This window comes from Mustela nivalis, assembly GCF_964662115.1.
Source record: "Mustela nivalis genome assembly, chromosome: 12".
In the NCBI taxonomy this organism is placed as follows: Eukaryota; Metazoa; Chordata; class Mammalia; order Carnivora; family Mustelidae; genus Mustela; species Mustela nivalis.
The window spans coordinates 98,766,744-98,790,674 of NC_139031.1; the positions used below are offsets into that span (position 1 = coordinate 98,766,744).

Below are 23,931 nucleotides of genomic sequence, written 5' to 3' on the forward strand. Positions count from 1 at the left end.
GTAGGCAGAGAGGCAGGCAGAGAGAGAGGAGGAAGCAGGCTCCCTGCTGAGCAGAGAGTCCAATGTGGGGCTCGATCCCAGGACCCTGAGACCATGACCTGAGCCAAAGGAAGAGGCTTTAACCTACTGAGCCACCCAGGTGCCCCTAGCATTTTGACAATTTTTAAAGGTGATGGCTCCACTGTGAATTTCCCCTTCAGTTATTAAAATTTCTTTAAGAGATTTCAGTTTGCCCCGTCATTTTTATGCTCCTGCTCTGCTGTGCAAGGTAAGGACCACCGACATTGAAAACCCACCTGATATAGTCTTCGTGGCTAGAGCTCTCACTGCAGATAAAAGCGACCTCAACCTCTTCACTGGAAAGAGCATCTTCCAAGGAAATCTGCCGGACTTCGTCAATGTTCCCAAGCTCTCGTCTATTTGAGAATAACAAAAATGCTACCCAAAAGTCCACAGCATATCTGATAAGTGAGCACCATCCTTTTCCTCACCTCCCAACTATGTCCTGGTAACCAGCTTTTGGAAAGAAGAAATTAATTCCCTCCCTCCCTCCCACTTCCAGGACATTACCCGCCACAGAGTGAGAAATACAGGTTTAAGTCAAGACACCTGGCATTGAGTGCCGACACTACTGCTAACAGCTTGTAGGACCTGGCAGTCTTTGAATTAGTCCGTCTCTAAAATGAAAACAACTGCTCTCCTTTTATCACAGAAGAAGTGGTCTCGAGGACCACTAAGCATTAGGACTACCAGACTTCACTCACAGTCTAAGAAAAGAAGGAAGACACACATGTAAATATGTAAGCTCAACACTACACGAACATGAGAGCTGTCGTGCTTGGCGGTTCAGGTGGGAAGTTCAATTAAGGTGAGGAACATCTAATCTAGGGTTTTGGAGGAGGCTTCCTGGGGGGATGGTAGGACTTAGCAGGTAGCATGTGAGAAACAGAGCATGTGAGAAGGGGAACAGTGTGATAAAGGTAGGGGTGCAGTAAAGCAGGGGGTGTGAGCTGGCCATCTTCCCATATGACTTGAGTAGCTTAGAAGTCGTCACTATATCAGGCACGGCAGCCAGCTAGCAGAGGACTGGGGTTTCAGGGACAAGGAGAGGCCCCACTTCAGCCTTGAACCCAACTATTGTGTTCAATCCAGCTTCAGGTAGGGCTGTAATGGGAGTTACAGCGCTGGTGAATAGTCATTTTGATCTCCCGTTTATGTGCAAGTCCCTTCGACTCTTACTGAGGGGAGAAGACTGACCAAGGGCAGATTCCTACCACTTCCGGGTCTCTCTAGTGCCCCGGATGGTCTGTGTGGACCATCACAGCAGTTAACCACGCTTTGTTCGATTTCTCTAAAGCATTAAAAAGCAGAGAGAGGTACCTAGGTTGCTCCCCATCCTCTCTCCTCAGCCAACACAGTGTCTACATCTTGTTCACAATTAACACGCATAAATGACCTCATACCGTGTGAGTTCGGTGACTGGCGTATGTAAGGAAGTGGTGAGTGGTGGAGGAAGGGACTGCGTGAGTGTGTGTCAGAGAAGAAACACAGTGAGAAGTTTGGTTTTGACTGAGTTACAGGGGATAAAAGTGAGGCTCAAAATTACCAAAGGGAAAAGAATACATGTTGCTTAGATGATGGGCTTTGGAATCGAACAGACGTGTATTCAAAGTTATGCCTTAGACTTTCTAGCTGTGTGTCCATAGGCAAATTACATAACCTCTCTGTGGCTCAGTTTCTTTATCTGTAAAGCGGGGTTCATAATGCTATCTGTATCAAATAGCTGGTAAGGCTTGTAAAGCCCAGGGCCATTGCATGGATGGCTATGACGATAACTGATATAATGATTAAATGGCACACACCGATGGCCTTCTTTCAGGCCAAGCCACCATGTGTTCACTGTGCCCCTTGTGTCACCATCAGGCCCTACTCTCATCTTCCCTGCCTTTGTCTTCGCTGTATATCCCCACTGCAGGTCCAGGACTCCGGCTCCCAGACTCATCCCAACTTGCGATCTAGTGGGGTTGACCCTGAGCACGGTTCCCTGGAATGACCCCAGAGCTGGCTCTCTCTCTTCCTGGGTCTGGAGAATCTCTATGTCCCAAACCCTAATTCACCTCATTGGTTTTGCCACGAATTACAAGGCACAGGATAAATGCCAGCCACCTGGACACGAAGCCAATCAGGTTCAGGAATGCTGAGGAAGGATGCGGATTCCGCAAGTCCCTGATCCGCACAGAGCCGGCTCTGCCAACGCCAACCACCACCACTCCGAACTTCCTCTCAGGCTGAAACACAAGGACCAAGGAAGGATTTTTAAAAACAGTCAAAGCCTCCAGCAGAGAACAGCAAAACAAAGACACATCAGCAGGACCAGTAGAGTCCAGACAAGGGAGAAAAGGAGCCGACCCAGAACAGACATGAAGCCACAGCATATGGGGGGGACTAAGACACTCCCTGAGCCGAGAGCCTGGGAGCAGTGAGCTCCACCCAGCATATATTTCTTTCTTTTTTTTTTTTTTTAAGATTTTATTTATTTATTTGACAGACAAGGATCACAAGTAGGCAGAGAGGCAGGCAGAGAGAGAGAGAGAGGAGGAAGCAGGCTCCCTGCTGAGCAGAGAGCCCAACGCGGGGCTCCATCCCTGGACCCTGAGATCATGACCTGAGCCGAAGGCAGAGGCTTTAATCCACTGAGCCACCAGGCATCCCCCAGCACATATTTCTAGAGACGCTCTGACGGTGTCATCCGCAGAGAAGGCTCCTCACGCTTGGCGTTCCATTTCCACCACCTCCTCTCCAACGATGAGAGATTTCCCTCTTTAAGACGTACCTCTGTACTCCCTGAATCCTTTCTCCAGGGGGCATGCAATCTGATACAGGAGGGCTCATTCTTAGAGAGATGCTGCCACCCAGGACACGGGGCAAGCCATGAGCGGTCGGTCACCTTATTCAGATGCCCCACTACAGCTTCTGACTTCCAGCCAATTTCACTCCCACTCTCCGGGGAAAGCTTACCTAGCTTTCCCTAGTATTCGGGTGGACTGTGAAGGGCTGTATGCAAATAGTACCAGAGTGAAAAATTAAGTCGATTCTTAAAGTTACAGAGCCTCTCAATTCATCCAAACTGATAGAAATGACCTCTACCTCGAACCCAGTCCTCCTAGGGTGTCTCCGAGTGTAGAAATGGGAATGTCATCTTGGATTCACCCATTCCTGCCACCCGTGATATGTGTCTGTCACCATTTCCTACTGATTCTGCCCCTCCTTGTGTCCGCAGCTCTAGGGCTGGCCCAGGATTTCTTTGCCTAAGTCACCTGGTCTCACTCCTTCCAAGCCCATCCTTCCCACGCATCGCCCACAGGCTTCCCAGAGCAGCTGCTTAAGATAAAACTGCAGTCCCTCCCCTGTTAAAGCCCTTCATTTCCCAGCTGTTACTGGCTGATGGTGTCCTCCCAAAATTCATATATTGAAACCCTAATCCCTAGTATGATGGTATGAGGAGATGGGGCTTTTGGGGAGGTAACTGGGTTTAAATGGGGTCACGAGGCAGAAGCCCTCATGAATGGGATTAGTGCCCTTAGACGAGTCACAAGAGACCTTGCTGCTTCTCTCTGTGCTCTGCCCAGGTGTCAGCAGTCTGTAACCAGAAGAGAGCCCTCAACCAGAACTTGACCATGGAACCTGATCTCAGACTTCCAACCTCTGGAACTGGAAGAAATAAATTTCTGTTTTTTATAAGCCATCCGGTCTATGGTACTTTATCGGCTTTGATAGCAGCCCAAACTAAGACACCGGCTAAAGACAGAAAAATACTTAAGTCCAAGTTCTTTAAAAAAAAAAAAAAAATGCTGAATCATTATGCTGTATACCTGAAACTAATATATTATTCTATGTCAATTAAATCACAATTAAAAACATACTTTAAGATAGAAAAAAAAAAAAAACCCTCTGCCCCTGGGTGTTCATGGAACAAAAACATTAAAAATACTTCATTCTCTACTCCAGGCCCTCACCCAAGGTGTAGTTCCCTCAGATTCTCCCATCTCGGTAAATGCCACACCATTCACTTAGCTGCTCGGGTCCCTAAACTTGGGAATTATCCTTGCTTTTTTCCTCTGTCCCCCATTCCATACCCAATTCATCAACAAGTTGTCAAGATCCATCCAAAAGCCTTCTATCTACTTCTGTCCATCTTCATTGCTACTCCCTCTCCCAAGTCACAATCTCATCCATTCGACAGTTCCAGCAAACTTTCTAACTGGTTCCTTTGCTTTACTCTTTGCCCTATTCTGTCTACTCTTCATACAGTAGCAAAATGATCTTTAGACTAAATATAATCAGTTAATTATCTGCCCCTCCCCACCCAGGTTTCAACTCTCAGGAAGCCACCTGTTATACTCAGAATTAAGCCCAAACCACTTGCTGTGGTCTACAAAGGCCTTTGTGATCTGGCCCCTGCCTATTTCTCTAAGCTCATCTCCTAGCCCTCTCCTTCTTGTCACATTGGCCGTCTTAAGTAAACCATACATGCAAAGGCCCTCTTTTAGCATGTCACAGTCATTTTGCACCTCAGGGCCTTTGCATGTATAGTTTACTTTGAAAAAGTGTCAGACTCCAGGGATGTATTGTGGACAGACCCTGCTCTTTTTTTTTTTTTTTTTTTTAAGATTTTATTTATTTATTTGACAGAGAGAGATCACAAGCAGGCAGAGAGGCAGGCAGAGAGGAGGAAGCAGGCTCCCTGCTGAGCAGAGAGCCCGATGTGGGACTCGATCCCAGGACTCCGAGATCATGACCTGAGCCGAAGGCAGCGGCTTAACCCACTGAGCCACCCAGGTGCCCCGACAGACCCTGCTCTTAACAGAGATCTTAAAGAAGGAAGAGAGCAAACAAGTCAACACATGAATAAATGTCAAGTGATAGTGTGCACTACCAAGATAATGAAGTGGGGTAAAGGGCATAGAGGGAGATTATAGGAGGGGGTGCTTTGGTTTTGAAGGGGTGGTGAAGGAAAGCCTCTCTGAGGAGGCAGCTTTGAACAAAGACCTGTATATACTGAGTAAATGACCCACACAGTTACATGGGGGCAAATGAGGCAGAAGGAGGCATTCTTTCAAAGGCTTCAAGGGAGGCAGATACCTGCAGGGCTTGGAAATAGTGGATATAATCATAAAACATGCAACAACATACGTCTTGTACTTAAATATGAAAGTCTTAGGGTAACTGGGTGATGGACATTAAGGAGGACAGGGGATGTAATGAGCACTGGGTGTTATAAGACTGATGGATCACTGAACTCCACCTCTGAAACTAATAATACATTATATGTTAATTAATTAAATTTAAATTTTTTTTAAAAGGCAATTTAAAAACAAGCAAGCAGAAAGGCCCGAGTATTAAAATAAAAACAACCATTTTGGTTGACTGCATTAAAAAAAAGAAGAACACATAAAGCTGTCTGGTATCTCCCATCTCTCTCTTATCTTAAAACTTTTCTTCTTTATATAATACTTATCACTTAAATATTTTAAAACCACTTTTGTCTATAAAATTTAAAAACAGATATTTAATAAATAAATAAATAAGAGGGTAGGAAAATCTTTACCAAAGACTTCTTTACCAAACATTGAGGACTTCCAAACTTGGCTCTACTTCTGGTCACCTCTCCCACTGCGTACCTTTAGACTTCTAACTTTCCAAACAACTGGAAAGTACGTAAAACTTTGTACGTTTGCTACCTTTAAGCCTTTGCAAATCCTGTGTCCCTTGAGCTCCTCCCTACTGCCCACCTGTAAGTCTTCAAAGCTTTGAAGACCTGGGCATCTTATGAAGTCCTTTCTAATGCTATTGGTTAGATTATTATTATTATTTTTTTTTGCATCCAGTAAAATTCACCCATTTTAGTAAATGTCTATGAGTTTTGACCAACATACAGTCATATTACCACCACAAATCAAGATACCAAATAGCTCTATCATCCTCCTCCAAAATTACTTATGCTCCTTTGTAGTCAAACCTGACTCCCACTCCAGGCAACCGCTGTTTGCTTACTCTCTCAATAGTTTTGGCTTTTCCAGAAAGTCATATAAATGAAGTTATACAATATGTAGTGCATAAAAAATGCATTTTTTATCTACGTTGTTACATGTACCAGTAATTTCTTTCTTTCTTCTTCTTCTTCTTTTTTTACCTAAGTAGCAGTAGTTTACTGTATGAATACACAGATATGTTTATCCATTTGACAAATGAAGAGCATTTCTCCTGCTCCCAGTTTGAATGAATTCATAATTTATTCTATTATGAATAAAGCTGCTATAGTCTCATTGACTAGTTTTTGTGTAAATTAAACATGGTTCTTATTTAACTTGGGTAAATACCTGGGTATGAGTGCTGGGTCATATATTTAAGTGATTTGTTTGAGACTTACAGTAAATCATATGTTATGTTTGCTGGGTTTTATGTCACGCGTAGATTTAACTTTATGAGAAATTGCCAAACTGTTTACCACAGTGAATCCTGGAATGACTCTATGTACTATTGTGCATTCTCATGGCGTTCCACCAACATCTAGTTCTATCAGGTTTTTCTCCTCCTTTTCATTGTAGCCATTCTAACTGGTATGTTGTGGTATCTGTGGCTTCTACTTACATTTCCATAATGACTAGTGATGTTAAGGGCTGTTTCATGTGCTTATCTGCCATCTGTATATCTACACTGGCGCTGTGTCTATCCAAATCATTTGCGAACCTCTATTCGGTTGTTTTCTTATAGTGAGTTTTTAGAGTTCTTCATATATTTTTGATACTGAATTCATTTGTCAAATTTGTAATTTCCAGTCCATAGCACGTCTTTTCATTTTCTTAAGAATGTCTTTCTAGGAGCTTGAAGTCTTAATTTTGATGAAGTCCAAATTATCAAAAAAATTTAATGTATCATTCTTCTGGCTAACACAAAGACACAAAGACTTTCTCCTATGCGTTCTCTCAGCGATTTAACAGTTGAAGGCTTAAAGTTTCAGTTACTTTATGTTCTCATTTGAATTAGTTTTTGTATATGGTGTAAGGTATGAATCAAGGTTCTTCTAAAAACATTTTTGGGTAGAGAGGCAGCCTCTCGAATGTGTATTCCACAGGCTGAATCAATTGCCCACAGTGAGGCAGAGGTATGCCAGGCTTGTATGTAAATATACCCAGACTTCACGCCCAGCTAATGTACCATCTGCTCTGGAAGCCATAATGAGCTTTTCCCCCTCTTTGCGTATGATATCCAATTGTTCCAACAAAAATTTATTGAGAATAACTTTTTTTCCCACTGAAATCCCTTTGTACCTTTGTGATATTGTCTCAATTGTTGCAGTTTTATAGTAAGTTTTAAAATCAGCTACTGTCAACCTTCCAACTTTTTTCCCTTCTTTTCCAAAACTGTAGTTCTGCCTTTACATAAAAGTTTTACCATAAACTTGTCAATTTCTAACAAAAAGAAAAAATCTGCCAGGATTTTGAATGGGATTACATTGACTCTATAGATAAGTTTGGGAAAAAAAGAAACAACTTGGGATAGTGAATCTTCACATTCATGAACATGATATATATCTTCATATGTTATTCTTTGATTACTTTTATTCTGTCATTTTCAGTGTAGGAATCTTGTTTTGTTAAATTTATACCTAAGTATTTTGTGATTTTTAGTGCTGCTGTAAATAGTATTTATTTTTTGCTTCCACTTTTAAACTGTTTATTGCAAATATATAATTGATTTTTGTATATTGAGTCCGATTTTCTACATAGACCATAAGTCAAACATAAATAGAGATGGTTTCACTTCTTCCTTCTCAATCTAAAGTGCTTTATTCAACTTCCTTGCCTTATTGCACTGGTAGGTCTTCTGCTATGATTCTGACTTAGATTAGTGGGAACAGACATTCTTGCCTCATTTTTAATCTCAGGGAGAAAACACTGGGTCTTTAATATGAAAAATGATGTTAAATGTAGATTTTTTTTTTGTAGATACCCTTTATCAGGATGTGAATATTTTCTCCTATTCATATTTTGCTGAGATTTTTAAAAAATTATAAATGGTCTAGTTTTATCAAATGCCTTTTCTGAGTCTACTGATGTGATCATTTAAACTTTTCTTAAACTCTATTAATACAGTAATACCTTTCATTCCTAGGATAAACCTCACTTGGCCTTGCATTATCTTTTTTATATACTGATGATTCTAGTTGCTAAAATCTTATTAAAAATGTTTGCATTTATGCTCATGAAAGTTATTGGTAATTTTCTTATAATATGAAATGATTCCTAGCATAACTAATTTTATAAAAGTATTGTCTTTTTTTTTTAAGATTTTATTTATTGCTAGAGAGAGAGAGCGCATGCACGCAGGCTCAAGCAGTGGGGAGAGGCAGAGGGAGGAGACTCCCCACTAAGCAGGGAGTCTGATACAGGACTTGATCCCAGGACCCTGAGAGCATGAACCAAGCTGAAAGCAGACCCTTAACTGACTGAGCCACCCTGGCACTACATTGAGCATTCCATGCTCATGGATTGGAAGAATAAATATTGTTAAAATGTGTATACAGCCCAGAACAATCTATACTTTCAATGCCATCCTGATCAAAATTCCACCGGCATTTTTCTAAGTGCTAGAACAAACAATCCTAAAATTTGTGTGGAATCAGAAAGGACCCCAAATTGCTAAGGAAATGTTGAAAAAGAAAAACAAAACTGGGGCATCACATTGCCTAATTTCAAGCTTTACTACAAAGTTGTGATCACCAAGACAGCATGGTACTGGCACAAAAACACACACATAGACCAGTGGAACAGAGTAGAGAGCCCAGATATGGACCTGCAACTCTATGGTCAAATAATGTTCGATAAAGCAGGAAAAAATATCCAACAGAAAAAAGACAGTCTCTTCAATAAATGATGCTGGGAAAATTGGACTCAACCATTCTCTTACACCATGCACAAAGATAAACTCAAACTGGAAGAAACACCTCAACATGAGGCAGGAATCTATCAAAACCCTAGAGAAGAACATACGCTGTAACCTCTTCTACATCAGCCACAGCAACTTCTTTCAAGATGTGTCTCCAAAGGCAAAGGAAACAAAAGCTAGAATGAACATTTGGGACTTCATCAAGATCAAAAGCTTTTGCACAGCAAAGGAAATAGTCAACAACACAAAGAGACAATCCACATAATGGGAGAAGATATTTGCAAATGACACTAAAGACAAAGGGCTGATATCCAAGATCTATAAAGAACTCCTCAAACTCAACACTCAAAAAACAGATAAATCACGTCAAAAAATGGGCAGAAGACAGGAACAGACACTTCTCCAAAGAAGACATACAAATGGCTAACAGACACATGAAAAAATGTTCATCATCACTAGCCATCAGGGAGATTCAAATCAAAACCACATTGAGATACCACCTTACACCAGTCAGAATCGCCAAAATCAACAAGACAGTAAACAGCAAGTGTTGTAGAGGATGTGGAGAAAGGGGAACCCTTTTACACTGTTGGTGGGAATGCAAGTTGGTGCAGCCATTTTGGAAAACAGTGTGGAGATTCCTTAAGAAATTAAAAATAGAGCTACCCTGTGACCCTGCAATTGCACTACTGGGTATTTACCCCAAAGAAACAGATGTAGTAAAAAGAAAGGCCATCTTTCTTACCCCAATGTTGATAGCACCAACGGCCACAGTCACCAAACTGTGGAAAGAAACAAGATGCCCTTCAACAGATGAATCGATAAAGAAGATATGGTCCATATATACAATGGAGTATTATGCCTCCATCAGAAAGGATGAATACCCAACTTTTTGTATCAACATGGACAGGACTGAAGGAGATTATGCTGAGTGAAATAAGTCAAGCAGAGAGAGTCAATTATCACACGGTTTCACTTACTTATGGAACATAAGGAATAACATGGAAGACATTAGGAGAAGGAAAGGAAAAGTGAAGTGGGGGAAATGGGAGAGGGAGACAAACCATGAGAGACTGTGGACTCTGAGAAACAAACTGAGGATTTTGGAGGGCAGAGACATGGGGAGTTAGGTGAGCCTGATGGTGAATATTAAAGAATTTGGTGGTGGGGGAGAAGATTTCTGAAAAGTCCTCTTCCCTCCCAGCTATTCCGGTTCTCATGCTCCCAGGCAAACAGAGTTAACTAGTTTATTGGCTGTCCTTTTAGAGAGATTCTAAATGTATACCACAAATATTTCTTTTCTCTCCAGCTGTCCCCTCCTTCTTTTGCACAAACTGTGTTACACTGATCTGTGTCTTGCTTTTCTCACCTAACAAATCTATCTTGGAGCTCAGTCCCTTTAAATACATAAAGAACTTCCTTATTCTTTTCTATAGTGGTGTGATATTTCATTGTAAGGACATACCATAATGTACATAGCCAGGCATTAACAATATGTATCTTATTTGCGATTTTCTGCTATTACAGGTAAGGTTGCAGTAAACCCAAATCTTTTCATTGTGTATCTATGTAGGATGCATTCTTAGAAACAGATTTACTAGACCACAGAGTATTTGCATAAGTACTTTCCAAGTTGTTCTTTTCTCTTCCCCATATCCCTGGATTTCAGGGACAGGGGATCCCTTCATTCCTAAGGTTTCCATGACCACCTTTATGCTGAGGACTCAAATCCCGAGCTGTGAGCCATCCTTTCCTCCAAGCTCCAGCTAAGAAGAAATGCCAGCTGGTCATTTTCAATTTCCACCTGGCCATCTCACTGTGACCTGGATCACAATCTTCTGTGCCAGGTGCCAACCATCCATCCCACCTGGCTGGCTCTGCTTTGATCTTCTGGGCAAAGGCCAGTGGCTCCACGAATTCCCTAAGGGACCCAGCTTGAAAGGCTAGAAGTCCTTGGAGTCGTTCATGTATTCAACAGACTTCCTCTGAGATCAGACTAGCTGAGGCTGAAAATCCCTCCCCACCCTTCTACTCCAGCTAGACTCTGACCCACAGCAAGTCTTCCCTGAAATTTTCTGGTGTGTGATTTCCTTCCTCTGTATTTTAACTAGTCCGTCTAAGTTCTGGATTGCATGACAAGACTACTAAACAGTTTCTGAACCATCCGCTCACTTCACTAAAAGATGACCACCATTTTCTGAGTACAAACAACGTATGAGGCATCACACCAGGTGCTGCGGGTATGCTAAGATGAGTAAGATACAGAGAGAGCTATATTAGATGTCAGAGAATGGCAAGTAACAAAAAAAGAGGAGTTAATGAGAAGGAGGTATCACTTCCAGAAAGAAAGACCTGAGAAACTTTTCATGTCTTAGAAATGAACTGCATTGACAACATTAGCTGAGCTGGGCACCTGGGTGGCTCCATTGGTTAAGCCATTGCCTTTGGCTCAGGTCATGATCCTGGAGTCCTGGGATCGAGTCCCGCATCGGGCTTCCAGTTCTGCGGGGAGTCTGCTTCTCCCTCTGACCGTCTCCCCTCTCATGCTCTCTCTCTCACTCTCTCTCTTTAATAAATAAAATCTTAAAAAAAAAAAAAAGATTGGCTGAACTTCTTATGCACAAGAAGACGGGCATTAAGAGAGTCAGACATCAGCGCTCGCACGACCATTCTGCCCCCAATACCCCATGCCTTGAACAAGCTACTTAACCCTCATTTCCTTCACCTACAAAACAGAGGTGATAATAGCATCTTGCTCATAGGTGTCTTGTGAGGATTCAATTATGCACAGTGTGGGGTACTGTGCAGCAGATTAACTCTATGTTTTATCTTGAAAATGTAGTCCTGAGTGGAAAAAATAAGAACGAGAACAAGCTAAAACCATAACACAGTAATACAATTAGTGAAATTAAAAGTATACTACACCGTGGTTGCCAGGGGCTCGCGGTGAGGAGCAACAAAAACAAGGAGTATTTCGGAGTGAGGGTCTAAATGCTGATTGTGGTAATGGCTATGCAAACTGATACATGTGCTTTAGTTCACACAACTTGTGCACCAAAAAAAAACAAAAACAAAAACAAAAAACACATTTTATGAAATGTAAATGTAAAGAGTATTTGTACAAAAACAGTAACATATACTTTCATGAATACACGGAAACAAGAAGGTAATCATTTAATCCAATAGGACAATAGCATAGTTGTCTTGGGAAGGGGAGAACAAGGATAAAGACCACAAGGAATCAGAAAATAAATACAAGAGAGGAGCCCTGCACACACCAGCAAGGACCACACGTCACAAATCGGGGCTGAGGAGTACCTTCTATGCTTGAGGTGTCCTCCTCTGCCCCCCAAGAGGGAGAGAGAATGACCTAGAGGAGGGTAAGGAAAGGAAAGGAGAGTAAGTACTGGAAGTGAAGAAGGGACAAGGAGGCAGGAAGTCAAGCAAGAAAAAGAAAAATTTGGAAGGTATTATGGTCTCACTTACCGGTAAATCCCATGAGTACAAGTACCGTATCTATAATTTTTTTTGCCATTAAAGCCATCAAGCTGAGTCTAAAGTCTGGTACAGTGTACTGCTACACTTCCACTTTAGTGACTAAATCAAGAAAACAGGATTTACAGCATGGAGCTTGGGAAAGGAGGCTTCCAGGCCACGCACACAGGTGACTGTGGTGCCATTCCTGAGAAGCCTATTTGGGGCAGCCGAAAAATAGCAGGTCCACTTGTTTTGGAAAGAGTTGGAGCACTTGGAGAACCTCTCAGTGGAGACGAGCAATCCAGGCTTCTCATGTGCAGATCTGGAGGTGGGGAGTAGGACGTGGTCGAACAAATCCACTGGGGACATTCCTGAGCATACGACTAACAAAAACTGTAGGATCAGATGAGCAGCCCGGGACGATGGGCGGGAGGAGGAGTATCCTGGGAAACACAAAGTTTTCAAAAGCAGACAGAACACAAGCCTAAAAGTCTGAGAAGTGAGTAGAGAGCTAGGCAGAAACCCTGGGATGACAAGGGAACTACTTGAAGAACACGGCCAACAGGGTCAAATGCTTCAAAAGGGAACTTTCCACCAAATATAGCAATAGGGATGCTACTGGTGACCCTTCCTTGCAAAGTTTTGGTGGAACAGTGAGAACCAAGTCGGACTGCAATGAAGCTGACATAAAAGGGAAGTGAGAAAGTGGTCACAGACACTGAAAGATGGGTGTATAAGGCGGAAGAGGAGTCGGGACAGTTAAAGGGGAACCCAAGGCCTAGCGATGTTTTCAAAGGTTGAGAGGAAAAAGCCATCCAAGAAGGAAGGGTCAAAGTGACAGGAAAGAAGGGGTAACTGATGAGTGGGGGGACTGTTACCAGGCCAGGCTGTATAAGCTTCTATCAATGCAAAGTTTCTAATTTTTCTTCAGAACTCCTAAGACCATGAGAATTTGAGTGAGTCACAAGGCCCTTCACATAGGGGGTCAGAGGCACCAGAAAGTGCTTAAAAGAAGTCAGCCCTAAAGTGGGGAAGGCCAGTAGGCTAGTTGGATCAGTCAGTAGGAGACTCACTTTGGACTTTTACCATTTTGTGGCTTTTGAGCTTTGTACTATGTATGTGTATTGAGATTATTACAAAAATAATTTTTTAAAAAATTATTATTTAAGATGAATTTCACTAAGAAAGACACCTGACTGCAGTAGTTTGAGAATGACTTGGAGAGAGGAAGATATGGAGAAATTACCTACGGACATCTCTTTCAGGAAGCCTCCCTTTGAAAGACACGAGAAAAACAGGATTATAGTAGCTTGACAAAATGTCACGTGTGGTTTTTTCTGAAGAAAGTAAGAACTAAAGCATTTTGAGGGGAGCCTGCATGGCTCAGTTGGTTAAGCAGCCGACTCTTGGTTTTAGCTCAGGTCAGGATCTCAGGGTCCGGGGATCAGGCCCCACGTCCGGCTCTGTGCTCAGTGGGGAGTCTGCTCGAGAATTCTCCCTCTCCCTCTTCCCCCACCTGTGCTCTCTCTCTATAAATAAATAAATAAATAAATCTTTAAAAAAAGAAAATAAAGCCTTTGGAAATATGAGTCAGAATGAGTCAGCAAAAATGAGGCTAACAATACAGTTGGTAAAGGAGATAATTAGGGAGGCAGGGTGAGGTCTGCAGAGGCAACAGAATTTGCCATTCAGAGTATGGGCAGGGGTTTCTAGGGACACTGGATACGACAGGCCCACTCTCCTTTCTTCTTCCTCTATCCAGCCCAGGCATGGGGGTAAGGTGCTTCAAGGGCGACCTGATTAGTCCAAGCCAATTGGTAAAATCTTAGCTCCTCTAACCCAGTAACTAGTCCAGGAGTGGGCATGTGGCATAATTCTTGCCCCTAAGACCTAAGGAGGCATTAGGTGTTACTTCACAAAACAGAGGTCCCTGCTTATCTGGGAGAGCTGCAGGAAGCTGTCTCCTTCTCCTGCTCAAAGTGAATGAGGAAGCACGTCGCCTCAACTGTGGCTGGCAGCCATCCTATAGCCATCAGGGGCATTGTCTCCAGAGGAAAGCTAACATCTGGACGAAGAGCAGAGAGATGACATGATCCTAGATCATGAGGATCGCCGGGCCAGTGGATCAGCCGGCCCTGAAGCCTGCCCTCCACTGGGACTTCCCAGATGAAAAACACATGACGTTGGGTTTTTCTACACTCACATCCTGGAGCTCTCTCACTAATAAACATCCCTTTCACTGTGACAAGAGGAGTAAGGCAGATGGGAAGGCAGGAATTGAGAGAGATGATGTCTGATGGTTCTCATTTTTCTCTGTAAAGTAGGAAGTGGTCCAGGTACCAAGAGTGAGGAGGGAGCAGGGAGGAATGAGAAGACGGGAGCTGGCCGTTCAGGGCGATGGGAAAGGGGGCCACCTGCAGCTCCGCGGAGGCCGGGGGTGCTGTGCTGAGCACCCCACGAGGGTCTGGACACATTCGCCAGCTGTCAACAGCACGAAGCTGTGCCACTCACCCAAGACCACTGTCCTGGGTCCACCATGTGGCTCAACGGGAGAAGAGGAAAAGCAGTTGGGGACATCGGACCAAGGGTGATCCTCTCCTCTTGGAGAGGAGTAAAGGCAGGAAGGAGCTGATCAGTCAGGGAAAAACAGAAGGGCAAAGTGACTGGAAATCTCAGCAGATCAAAGAACAGGGATAGTACAACTGAAAGCCCCTAGGAGACAATGCAGAGAAATGTCGTAGTAAGCAGACGTTAAATGTCCCCAGAATAACACAAAGTAAGGCTCTAGGCCCAGCACCCTTACACCCTGCTGCCCACTCAAGCCCCAGCCCTTCAGTGTTATTTCAGCTTGAGGTACAATCAGTAAATTCCAATCTAACTGAAGCCTGTCAGACACAGATAAGAACGCAGAAGGGCCCAATTTTTCCATATCGCCCAGAGCCATGTACACGTTGGCAGGCGGGAAGGGAAACGTTTTTAAGTCTGTGCCAATGTTTTTGAAAGTTGTGTAGGGAGAGAAGAAACTCAGTGAAGGAAGAATGAGGAAAAATGCAAGAAAAGCATTCCTTACACCGGTCCTTTGAAAGCACTCACCTCTGCATTCATCTTGTTCTCCTACTTCCGTGGCTGTGAAGACAAAAGCAGAGGTTAGGACACCTGCCCCAGACTCCATGCAGACACTCCCTTTGCCATCCCACTTTCTCCCACACCTTGTTTTTTTTTTTTTTTTTTTAAGATTTCATTTATTTTAGAGAGAAAAAGAGCGCACGAGTGGGAGGGGGAGGGGGAAAGAGAGGGAGAGAAGGAGAATCTCAAGCAGACTCACAACTGAGTACAAAGCCTACCATAGAGCTTGATCCCATGACCCTGAGATCATGACCCCAGCCAAAACAAAGAGCTGGACGCTTAACCCACTGAGCCACTCAGGTGCCCGTCTCCCACACTACCTATCATCCCACTGGCCCTATCGTCCCCAAATGCCTCCACCACTTTTACCCCTCCAGTAATGGTATCCAGGCCAGTGTCTGATTCTGAGGCTGGTGGAGGCTGGGATGTCATATGCCAATGATGTTCTAAAGAAGGACATTTCCAACCCTGAAGGTCTGTCCCCTATATTGGAAGAGTGACTGTAACTATAATGCCTATGTGTACTTAAAAGAATGGTGCTTGTCCCAAAGTTGGTGCTTGGAAGGGATAGCTTTGGATCTGCCTTTCTTTTTTTTTTTTTTCCCCCCCATGAGGCTCAAACTCATGACCTCCTGAGATCAAGAGTTGAATGCTTAACTGACTGAGCCACCCAGGAGCCCCAGATCTGCCTTTCTTGTATAGAGACAAGCAAGGCAGTAGGAAAAACATCTTTTTCTTCCTCCTAGCTGACTTTCCAGAGGACTTAAATGTATTATGTTAAAAGAACAGTTTAACGGGCTACTTTGAACCCACAGCATGAAGGAGGAGGAAAGAAGGAGCAAACAGGCACATAGGAGAGACATGAGAACTCAGAGTAGAACCGAGAGGCCTATAAAAATGAGCCTTCTCATTCACTTGTCAGCACTGTTAGAACTGCCCCTTTATTTCAACTAAGACTCGGGCAGGCAATGGCAATGGCAGGGTGACTGCATGACTAGAGGTGACAGAGAGAGAACTAAAGCTTCTCCAGCCCCTCCATCAGAGTGGGATGTCTAGGAAGCCGACACACAGGATGCCCAGAGCTGGAGGGGAGGGAAGAGGGCCCTCAGGTCCTCTGGGAAGGGAAGGCAGTGGTGGCCTCGGTCCTTGGACCTATCCTTGCATTTGATCTTATTCTGCTTCAAAATATATAAAGGGTTGGAAGTCCTGATGATAACCACAATTGAGAAGAACAAAATCAAGAACACCCGTTATTAAAAATAACAAACACAAACAAACAAAGAAATTGACTCCTGACAGCCCTAGGAACATTTGGGATGGTCACCTGGGCTGTGTGTTGAAAATAACCCATTTTCAGTTATTCCCTTCCCTTCCCTCTTCTCGTTCCTCCTTTGTGCTTTGAGATGGGGCCTCATGACCTAACCAACCCGGCACGCATGCCGTCTTTCCATTAATAACCCAGAGCCTTTTCATGATTCCTGAAAAACATGAAAAGGGAACCTGTAGAAGACAGACCTAAAAAGGAGGGAGTTACAAAGCAGGTAAGCTTTCCTCTCAGATCTCAGGAAGTCAGGATGCATGTAATGTCTTCCTATGCATTAAATATCTCAGAAGGACAATGAAGACACTAATAGCAAAGTCGGGGCGGGGGGAAGCTAGAACTTGGTGAGGATGTGTGTTAAGCAGCAGCCTGGACTATAGGGTGCCCCCAAAAAACACCCCCCTGGTTGCTCTCTCCTGCAGATGCCCTACCCAAAAGTCTATAGCGTTTTACTCATATTCTTAAGAACTTAAAGCTTCCCTTAGAGCTTACATGTGGGTGGTAAAGTCAGGTAACAAAATGCACAAATCCAAGGAGGATAATAACAGCTGTGAGCCTACTTGTATCAAACTACTTGATATCAACACTAACCCACAGACCCTCTGCAAAAAAGCTAACACCAATTCTATTTTCCAGATGGGATCCCTGAAGTTCAGTGTGGGTAAAAGCATTTGGTCTTCCAGTCTCAGCACTGCAGCACTGCACTGTGATTTTTCAGACTTTCTGGTTCTAGAGCCAAACCCCCGAGTACTCCAGAGACCTCTACAGATCCTGTCTTACACTCGCTCAGACAGTGACTATGACAAACAGGAGAACTGGTGTTGGTCCTGCAAAGGGACCAGTCCAAACAGCTTCCTCATCTGTAGGCTGAATGACTGGATTTTGTCCCTAAGGTCCGTTTCAGCTCTAAAATGTTCTCTGATTTCCACAAAAGGGAATTCAGGAAACTCTTAAAACAAGAACAACGCTCAACCTCATTTATGATCGCAGAATGCAAATTATTATTTCACAAAGACGCTCCCATCAGACTTCCAGAGATCGAAATGTTTGCCACGGTGCGGCGGTGGTGAAAGGGTGGGGAAGAACACGCTCTCTGACATTATTGGGAGCCTACAGATGGGGATCGGCTCTGTAAGAGGGCAGTCTGCATCTATGACAATTCCAAATGCACACAACCCCTGACCCAGCAATTCTGCTGCTTCCAATTATCTCCAGTGCCCGCATCACATTCAAGAGAAATCATTAAATTGTCCTGAGTCCTTTGTCCTTGTTGAAACATTGCTACTTGCCTTTCCTTTGAAATGAGAACTTCCAGGAGAGTTTTCCTATCAAAAACGTCTACAAAACACTGTTTATAAACTGCTTCCCCACAGAATCCGGGAAAGCGAAACAAAAGAAGACATAGAATGACCTGGAGAAATGCGCGTGTGTGAGACAGAAGCTCACTGAGAAATCCTATCTCACAATCATCATATGATCTCTCTGATATGAGGAATTTGAGAGGTGGGTGGGGGGTTGTGGGGGGTAGGGAAGGGAAAAATGAAACAAGATGGGATTGGGAGGGAGACGAACCATAAGAGACTTAATCTCACAAAACAAACTGAGGGTTGCTGGGGGTGGGGGGTAGGGATGGGGTGGCTGGGTGGTGGGACATTGGGGAGGGTATGTGCTATGGTGACTGCTGTGAAATGTGTAAGCCTGATGATTCACAGACCTGTTTCCCTGGGGCAAATAACACATTATATGTTAATAAAAATAATTTTTAAAAGTAAATTAAAAAAAAAAAAAAGAAATCCTATCTCATTAGGCATCAGTGGTCTACTACCTAGGATCAATTACTCTCATGTATAAAGCACATTCAACTGAGGTATCCTCGCCAGATCCTTCAGCTGGGGTATCCTTCCCATGCTCCTTCCCCTCCAGCTTTCAATTCCCCTTATAATAAGATGGCACCGCCAAGAGGAACGACCCCCCCCCCACCTCACCCCCCCACCCCCGCCAGGAGAGAGCTGGCTCTGCCTTTCTACACTCTCCCAGCTCATCACACCGTTCTCCTCCTCCCCACTGTCCTGCCAAGACTAATTAAAGTTTGAAAAGAACCCAGGGAGAATTTTATTCTATATTTTAATATATTCTTAAATATCTAAGACCTGGGGCGCCTGGGTGGCTCAGTGGTTTAAAGCCTCTGCCTTCAGCTCAGTTCATGATCCCAGAGTCCTGGGATTGAGCCCCGAGTCGAGTCGGGGTCTCTGCTTAGCAGAGAGCCTGCTTCCTCCTCTCTCTCTCTGCCTGCCTCTCTGCCTGCTTGTGATCTCCATCAAAAAATAAATAAAATCTTTTAAAAAAATTAATTTAAATATCTAAGACCTAATCCTATAGCAAGAAATTTAGGTTTGTTTGTCTCAAGGGTTTAATATTTAAATGGTCAAACACTAAAAACCTTTACGTTTCTGACTGTTGATATTATGTTTAGAAACATTTATAGATACACTTTTATTTTTTAGATTTTTAACCTTTTCATTTTTGTATTTTAATCCATCTAAGTTGTATTTTGGTGTATGGCATGAGATAAGACTCCATCTGTATTTTTTCCCTTTTCCCTCAAATAGTTGAGTTGTTCCCAAATCATTAATGGACTATTTCACCATTTCCCCCATGACTCATTCATAAGATCTTATGATCTTATTCTTTTTTTTTTTTTTTCACTTTTTCTGCTGTGTCATTGACCTTTAGTCCCATGCCTATAATACATTGTTTATATGACTATGGCTTAACAATATGTTTTTGTTTTCCAGTATCTCAAGTTCTCTCATTAACTTATGGAGTATTCCTATCTATTCTTGCTTGCTCGGGCTTCCAGATTAATTTTAGAACATCTTTGTCAAGTTAAAAAAAAATAAAAGCAAAAAAATCCAGTTTTACTGGGACTGTGCCTAAAACTGTATCAAACTTGTATATTAATGTGAATTCATTGGTCTTCCCATCCAGAAATATATGGTATTTCTGTCTAGGATCAAGTACGTAAAAAAATGAAAAACAAAAAACAACAACAAAAAAAAAACCAGAAGAATCTTGAGTGAGTTCCTGAATTACCACATAATGACAAATGATAGTTCAGGCTGCAGTGGTTCACTAGACAGCTAAAGAAAAAGAATCAACACTTTTGCATAAAAACCCTGCTTAAAGCAATTTAAAGTAGGTTTCTCCTTTCCCCACATCTACTGCAGCAGATCTACCAAACAGTACTGGTGTTTGAGCTTTGACCCCAAAATATAATGCACTATGAAGGTCTCTTCAGACAAGCTATCATTCTGGGAGATAACAGCCCGCCCATGACTCAAGAACCCAGAATCCTATACCTGGCATGGGCACCCACCACCAACCTGACCAAGGCCAAGGTACATGCGTTGGTTTCTGCACCACAAAAAGAAAAAAAAGAAAGGGCACAGATGAACTTAGACATAGTTAGATGACCCCTAGGCTCTTTTTTGGTGCTGACATGCTGTAATTCTAACCCACTTTACTTCTCCCTTTTTGTTCTCCTTTGGTTTAGCTTTCTCAGTGTTTATCTTGGTTCACTGGAGGTTATTAACTTTTCTGGTTCTCTCAGGGGCACCGACACAAGGAAACTGGGACAAGGCTGGAGTTGTCAGAGCCAGGGAAGCAGCTGCCATTGAAACTAAAACATACAAAAGGGCTGAAGAGGGAAAGCTTTCCTGGATACTCTCTCCAAATCTAAGCTACTCTCTTCCCCTCCCAACCTTCCTGCCACTACTACTTGCTCTGTTCCTCTTTATCAGCATTCTGAAACATTCTCCCTTTTCTTGAAAGTACCACTTTTCAACATTGTAGTCATGATGACTAATACAGATTATTTGTGGTGTTTTAAGATTTTATTTTTAAGTCATCTTTACACCCAACATGAAGCTTGGGCTCACAATCCCAAGATCAAGTCACATGTTCCACTGACCAGACCAGCAAGGAGCCCTTATTTGTGGTTTTCTATGATCCGCAATTCTGTTTTCTATTGGAATTCATGATAAATGATAAAGCATTAATTACCGAAAAAAAAAAGAAAGTGATCTTGATGTTGATAGATATGATAGGAAAAATGATATAACAGGAGTCAAAAATATTCTTATTAAAGGAACAAATCTCTAGTGTACTCAAATTTATAAGGGTATGCTTCTGGGTTTTTTTTTAAAGCAACTTAATTAATTCAAATAATTACAAACAGTGTGCAACTCCGTTTCAAAACTGGGTTGAGATCAGAACATTCTGGGGCCCATAGGTGTTGTTAGACATTGATCTCCCAGAAAGACGGGAACTGTGGTTCCCTGTTACTGAAAGACTGGTTCTTCCTGCTGGAGAGCTACAGGAACCCATGAACTCCACAGCATGACTAACAAGTCAGGGAGGAGAACTGAACACAAACCTTCCACACAAGAAGAATGTGTAGGAGTAACCTGTGTTTCTAACATGTTAAAAGCTCTTATAAACAGAGAATAAAGTGATGGTAGCCAGAGGGGAGGTGGGGAGAAGTCTATAGCATGCCCTACTTTCCAGATGACCAAACTATGTAACTAACCAAGTTTACCTTCCTAAAAACAAATATGAGACCCATAGAAACCTGTGCTGTGCTGTCAGATAGCCACAGACACATATGGTTATGGATGCTAGTTAATTAAATATAGAACGTTTCCACTATCACAGAAAGTTCTGTCGGACAGCACTGACACACTTACTCTTTTTTGCGCCCAGACTTATTTTCTGTTCTTACATTCTCTGTTCCCAGTAACTAGACAGGTATATGTATATGTATATGTATGTATTTCTGACTATTCTACGCGGTTTTGTTGTGAACTTCCTTAATTCCTTCGTCCAACAACTCAGGGTTATCAGCACCTGGAAAGATCTTTGTATATATTTAACCCTGCTGTTGCTGGGAGCTCAGCCTTAGTTTTTTAGTGTCCTTAATTCATGCAACTCTCACAAGGGTCTATGAAATACCCGTACTTTCCAGCTTCCCAAGAGGAAAGCGCGGCCAGGAGAGGTTCAGGGTCTTGCGCATGATTCGTACTCAAGGAGCAGAACCCCGGCCACGCCGAGTCGCGTGGACCGAGCTGTCAGCCCACGTTCGCGCTACCGCGACAGAACCACGGGCTCAGCCCTGGCCCTTTAGACGACGCTGTGCACTTACACAGCTCCGGCCGACTTACGTCTACATTGCAACTGAAACCATAAACACTTCTAAAATAAAATAGATTTAATTTTTTTGAACAGTCTGCTTTTTGGCTATTTGAGGGAGGCCCTTCCCGGGAGGGCTTGCCCCGATGCCCGGCCAGCCAAGCCTCGGGACGGCCCGCTCCCCTCCAGACCCAGTGGAGCTGGAGAGGAGGCGCCCAGGAGCCGCCTGGGGGTTTGGGCCTTGGGCCTTGGGCCCGAGACCGCGGGCGGAGCCCGATCTCTCGCTGGCCAAGTTTTCCAAGCTCCTGCTCAAAGGTTTTCTTAAAAGCTGCCCGCGACTCCCATTCCCTCCTCCGCCGCGCGCCTTACCTGCCGCTGGGCACAACGCTCGGCTCCCCGCAGTCTCCGAGCTGCCGCCAGCCCGGCCCTGGAGGCAGGCGCGCGCTCCGATTGGGCGAGGCGCGCGAGGCAGGAAGAATCGCAGGGGGGCGGGGAGAGCGCAGGTGGGGGGCGGAGAGAGGAGAGCCCCGCCCCAGAGTCCGGCGCCGCAGGGCTGGCTGTGAAGCGGCCTGGCGGCGGAGGGACTCTTCTTGCTCCGCGATGGGGAAGCTGGGAAAGACGTAGCCCCAGATTTGTGAGGCCTCCGCGCTGGGGTCCGAGGAGGGGGGTGGTTGGGCCCTCTGTGCTCTGCTCCTTTTCTGGGCCGCACCCCCAACAGGCGAATCCGCGCCGTCCTCTTTGGCTCCAAATCAAAGAGCAGGCAAAACATTTTTTTGTTTTTGTTTTTAATTTCTTTTTCTGTCGGTGTGGTAATACACATAACATAAAATTTACCATCTTAATAATTGTAAGCGCACAGTTCAGTGATATCAAGTACATTCACATTGTTGTGCACTGATCACCACGATCCCTCCATCGTGTTCATTTTGTGGAACTGAAACTCTCCACTCGTTAAACAGTAAGTGCCCCTTATCCCCTGGCAAAGTATAGTTTTTGCCTTTACGATCCCATTGCTCTTAAGGACCTCCTATAAGTGGAATCACACAGTATATGTCTTTTAATGACTGGCTAATTTTAATGACTGGCAAAATTCATCCATATCACCTAGTTGCAGAATTTCCTCCCTTTTAAAGGCTAAACATTTAAGGTTTATCCGTTCATCCACTGATGGACACTTGAATTGCTTCCACAGTTTAGCTGTTGTGAATAATATTGCTATGAAAAGGGGTGTGCAAACACCTGAGACCCTACTGTTTTCCATGACTCTACCACTTGACATTTCCACCAGTAACGCACAAAGGGTTCCCATTTCCCCGAGAAAACACTCCTTACACCCATTTTCCCTTTCTTGATGGTAACCATCCCGATGGGTATGAGGTTGCATCTCCCAATAGCTTTAATTTGCATTTCCCTGATAATGTTGGACACCTTTTTGTGACCATGTTGGCCATTTGTATCTCTTTTGGAGAATCTTCAAGTCATTTTGAATCAAATTGGATGGTGTTGAGTTCTAGGAGTTCTCTATATATTCTGGATATTAATCCACTATTAAATATATGATTTGCAATATTTTGTCCCATTCTGTGAGTTATGTTTTTACCCTGATAATAGTGTATTCTGATACAAAATATTTTTACATTTTCATGGAGTCAATTTCTCTAATTTTCCTTTTGTTACCTTTACCTGTAATGTCATATCAGAAATCATTGCCAAATCTGATATCACAAAACTTCTCTCCTATTTTCTTCTAGAAATTTTATTGTATTAGGTCTTGGTCCTTGACCCATTTTGAGTTAATGTGGATATCCCATTTTCCCAGCACCATTTGTTGAACAGACTATCCTTTCTCCATGGAATGGACTTGGCATTTT

The 23,931-nt window shown here is 43.4% G+C and overlaps 1 protein-coding gene across 1 annotated transcript in view; it reads right to left on the reverse strand.

Annotated features, from left to right (window-relative positions):
* BLVRA (biliverdin reductase A) overlaps positions 1-22,664 on the reverse strand; it is a 36,980-nt gene extending 14,316 nt beyond the window's left edge. Inside the window, exons 1-4 of the mRNA XM_082691738.1 lie at positions 22,430-22,664; positions 15,520-15,552; positions 2,167-2,288; positions 297-416 (exon numbers count right to left, since the gene is read on the reverse strand). Coding sequence (XP_082547864.1) covers positions 297-416; positions 2,167-2,288; positions 15,520-15,531 — 254 coding nt within the window. The 5' untranslated portion in view covers positions 15,532-15,552; positions 22,430-22,664. The remainder of the gene's footprint in view (positions 1-296; positions 417-2,166; positions 2,289-15,519; positions 15,553-22,429) is intronic.
* Between the last annotated feature and the right edge of the window lie 1,267 nt (positions 22,665-23,931).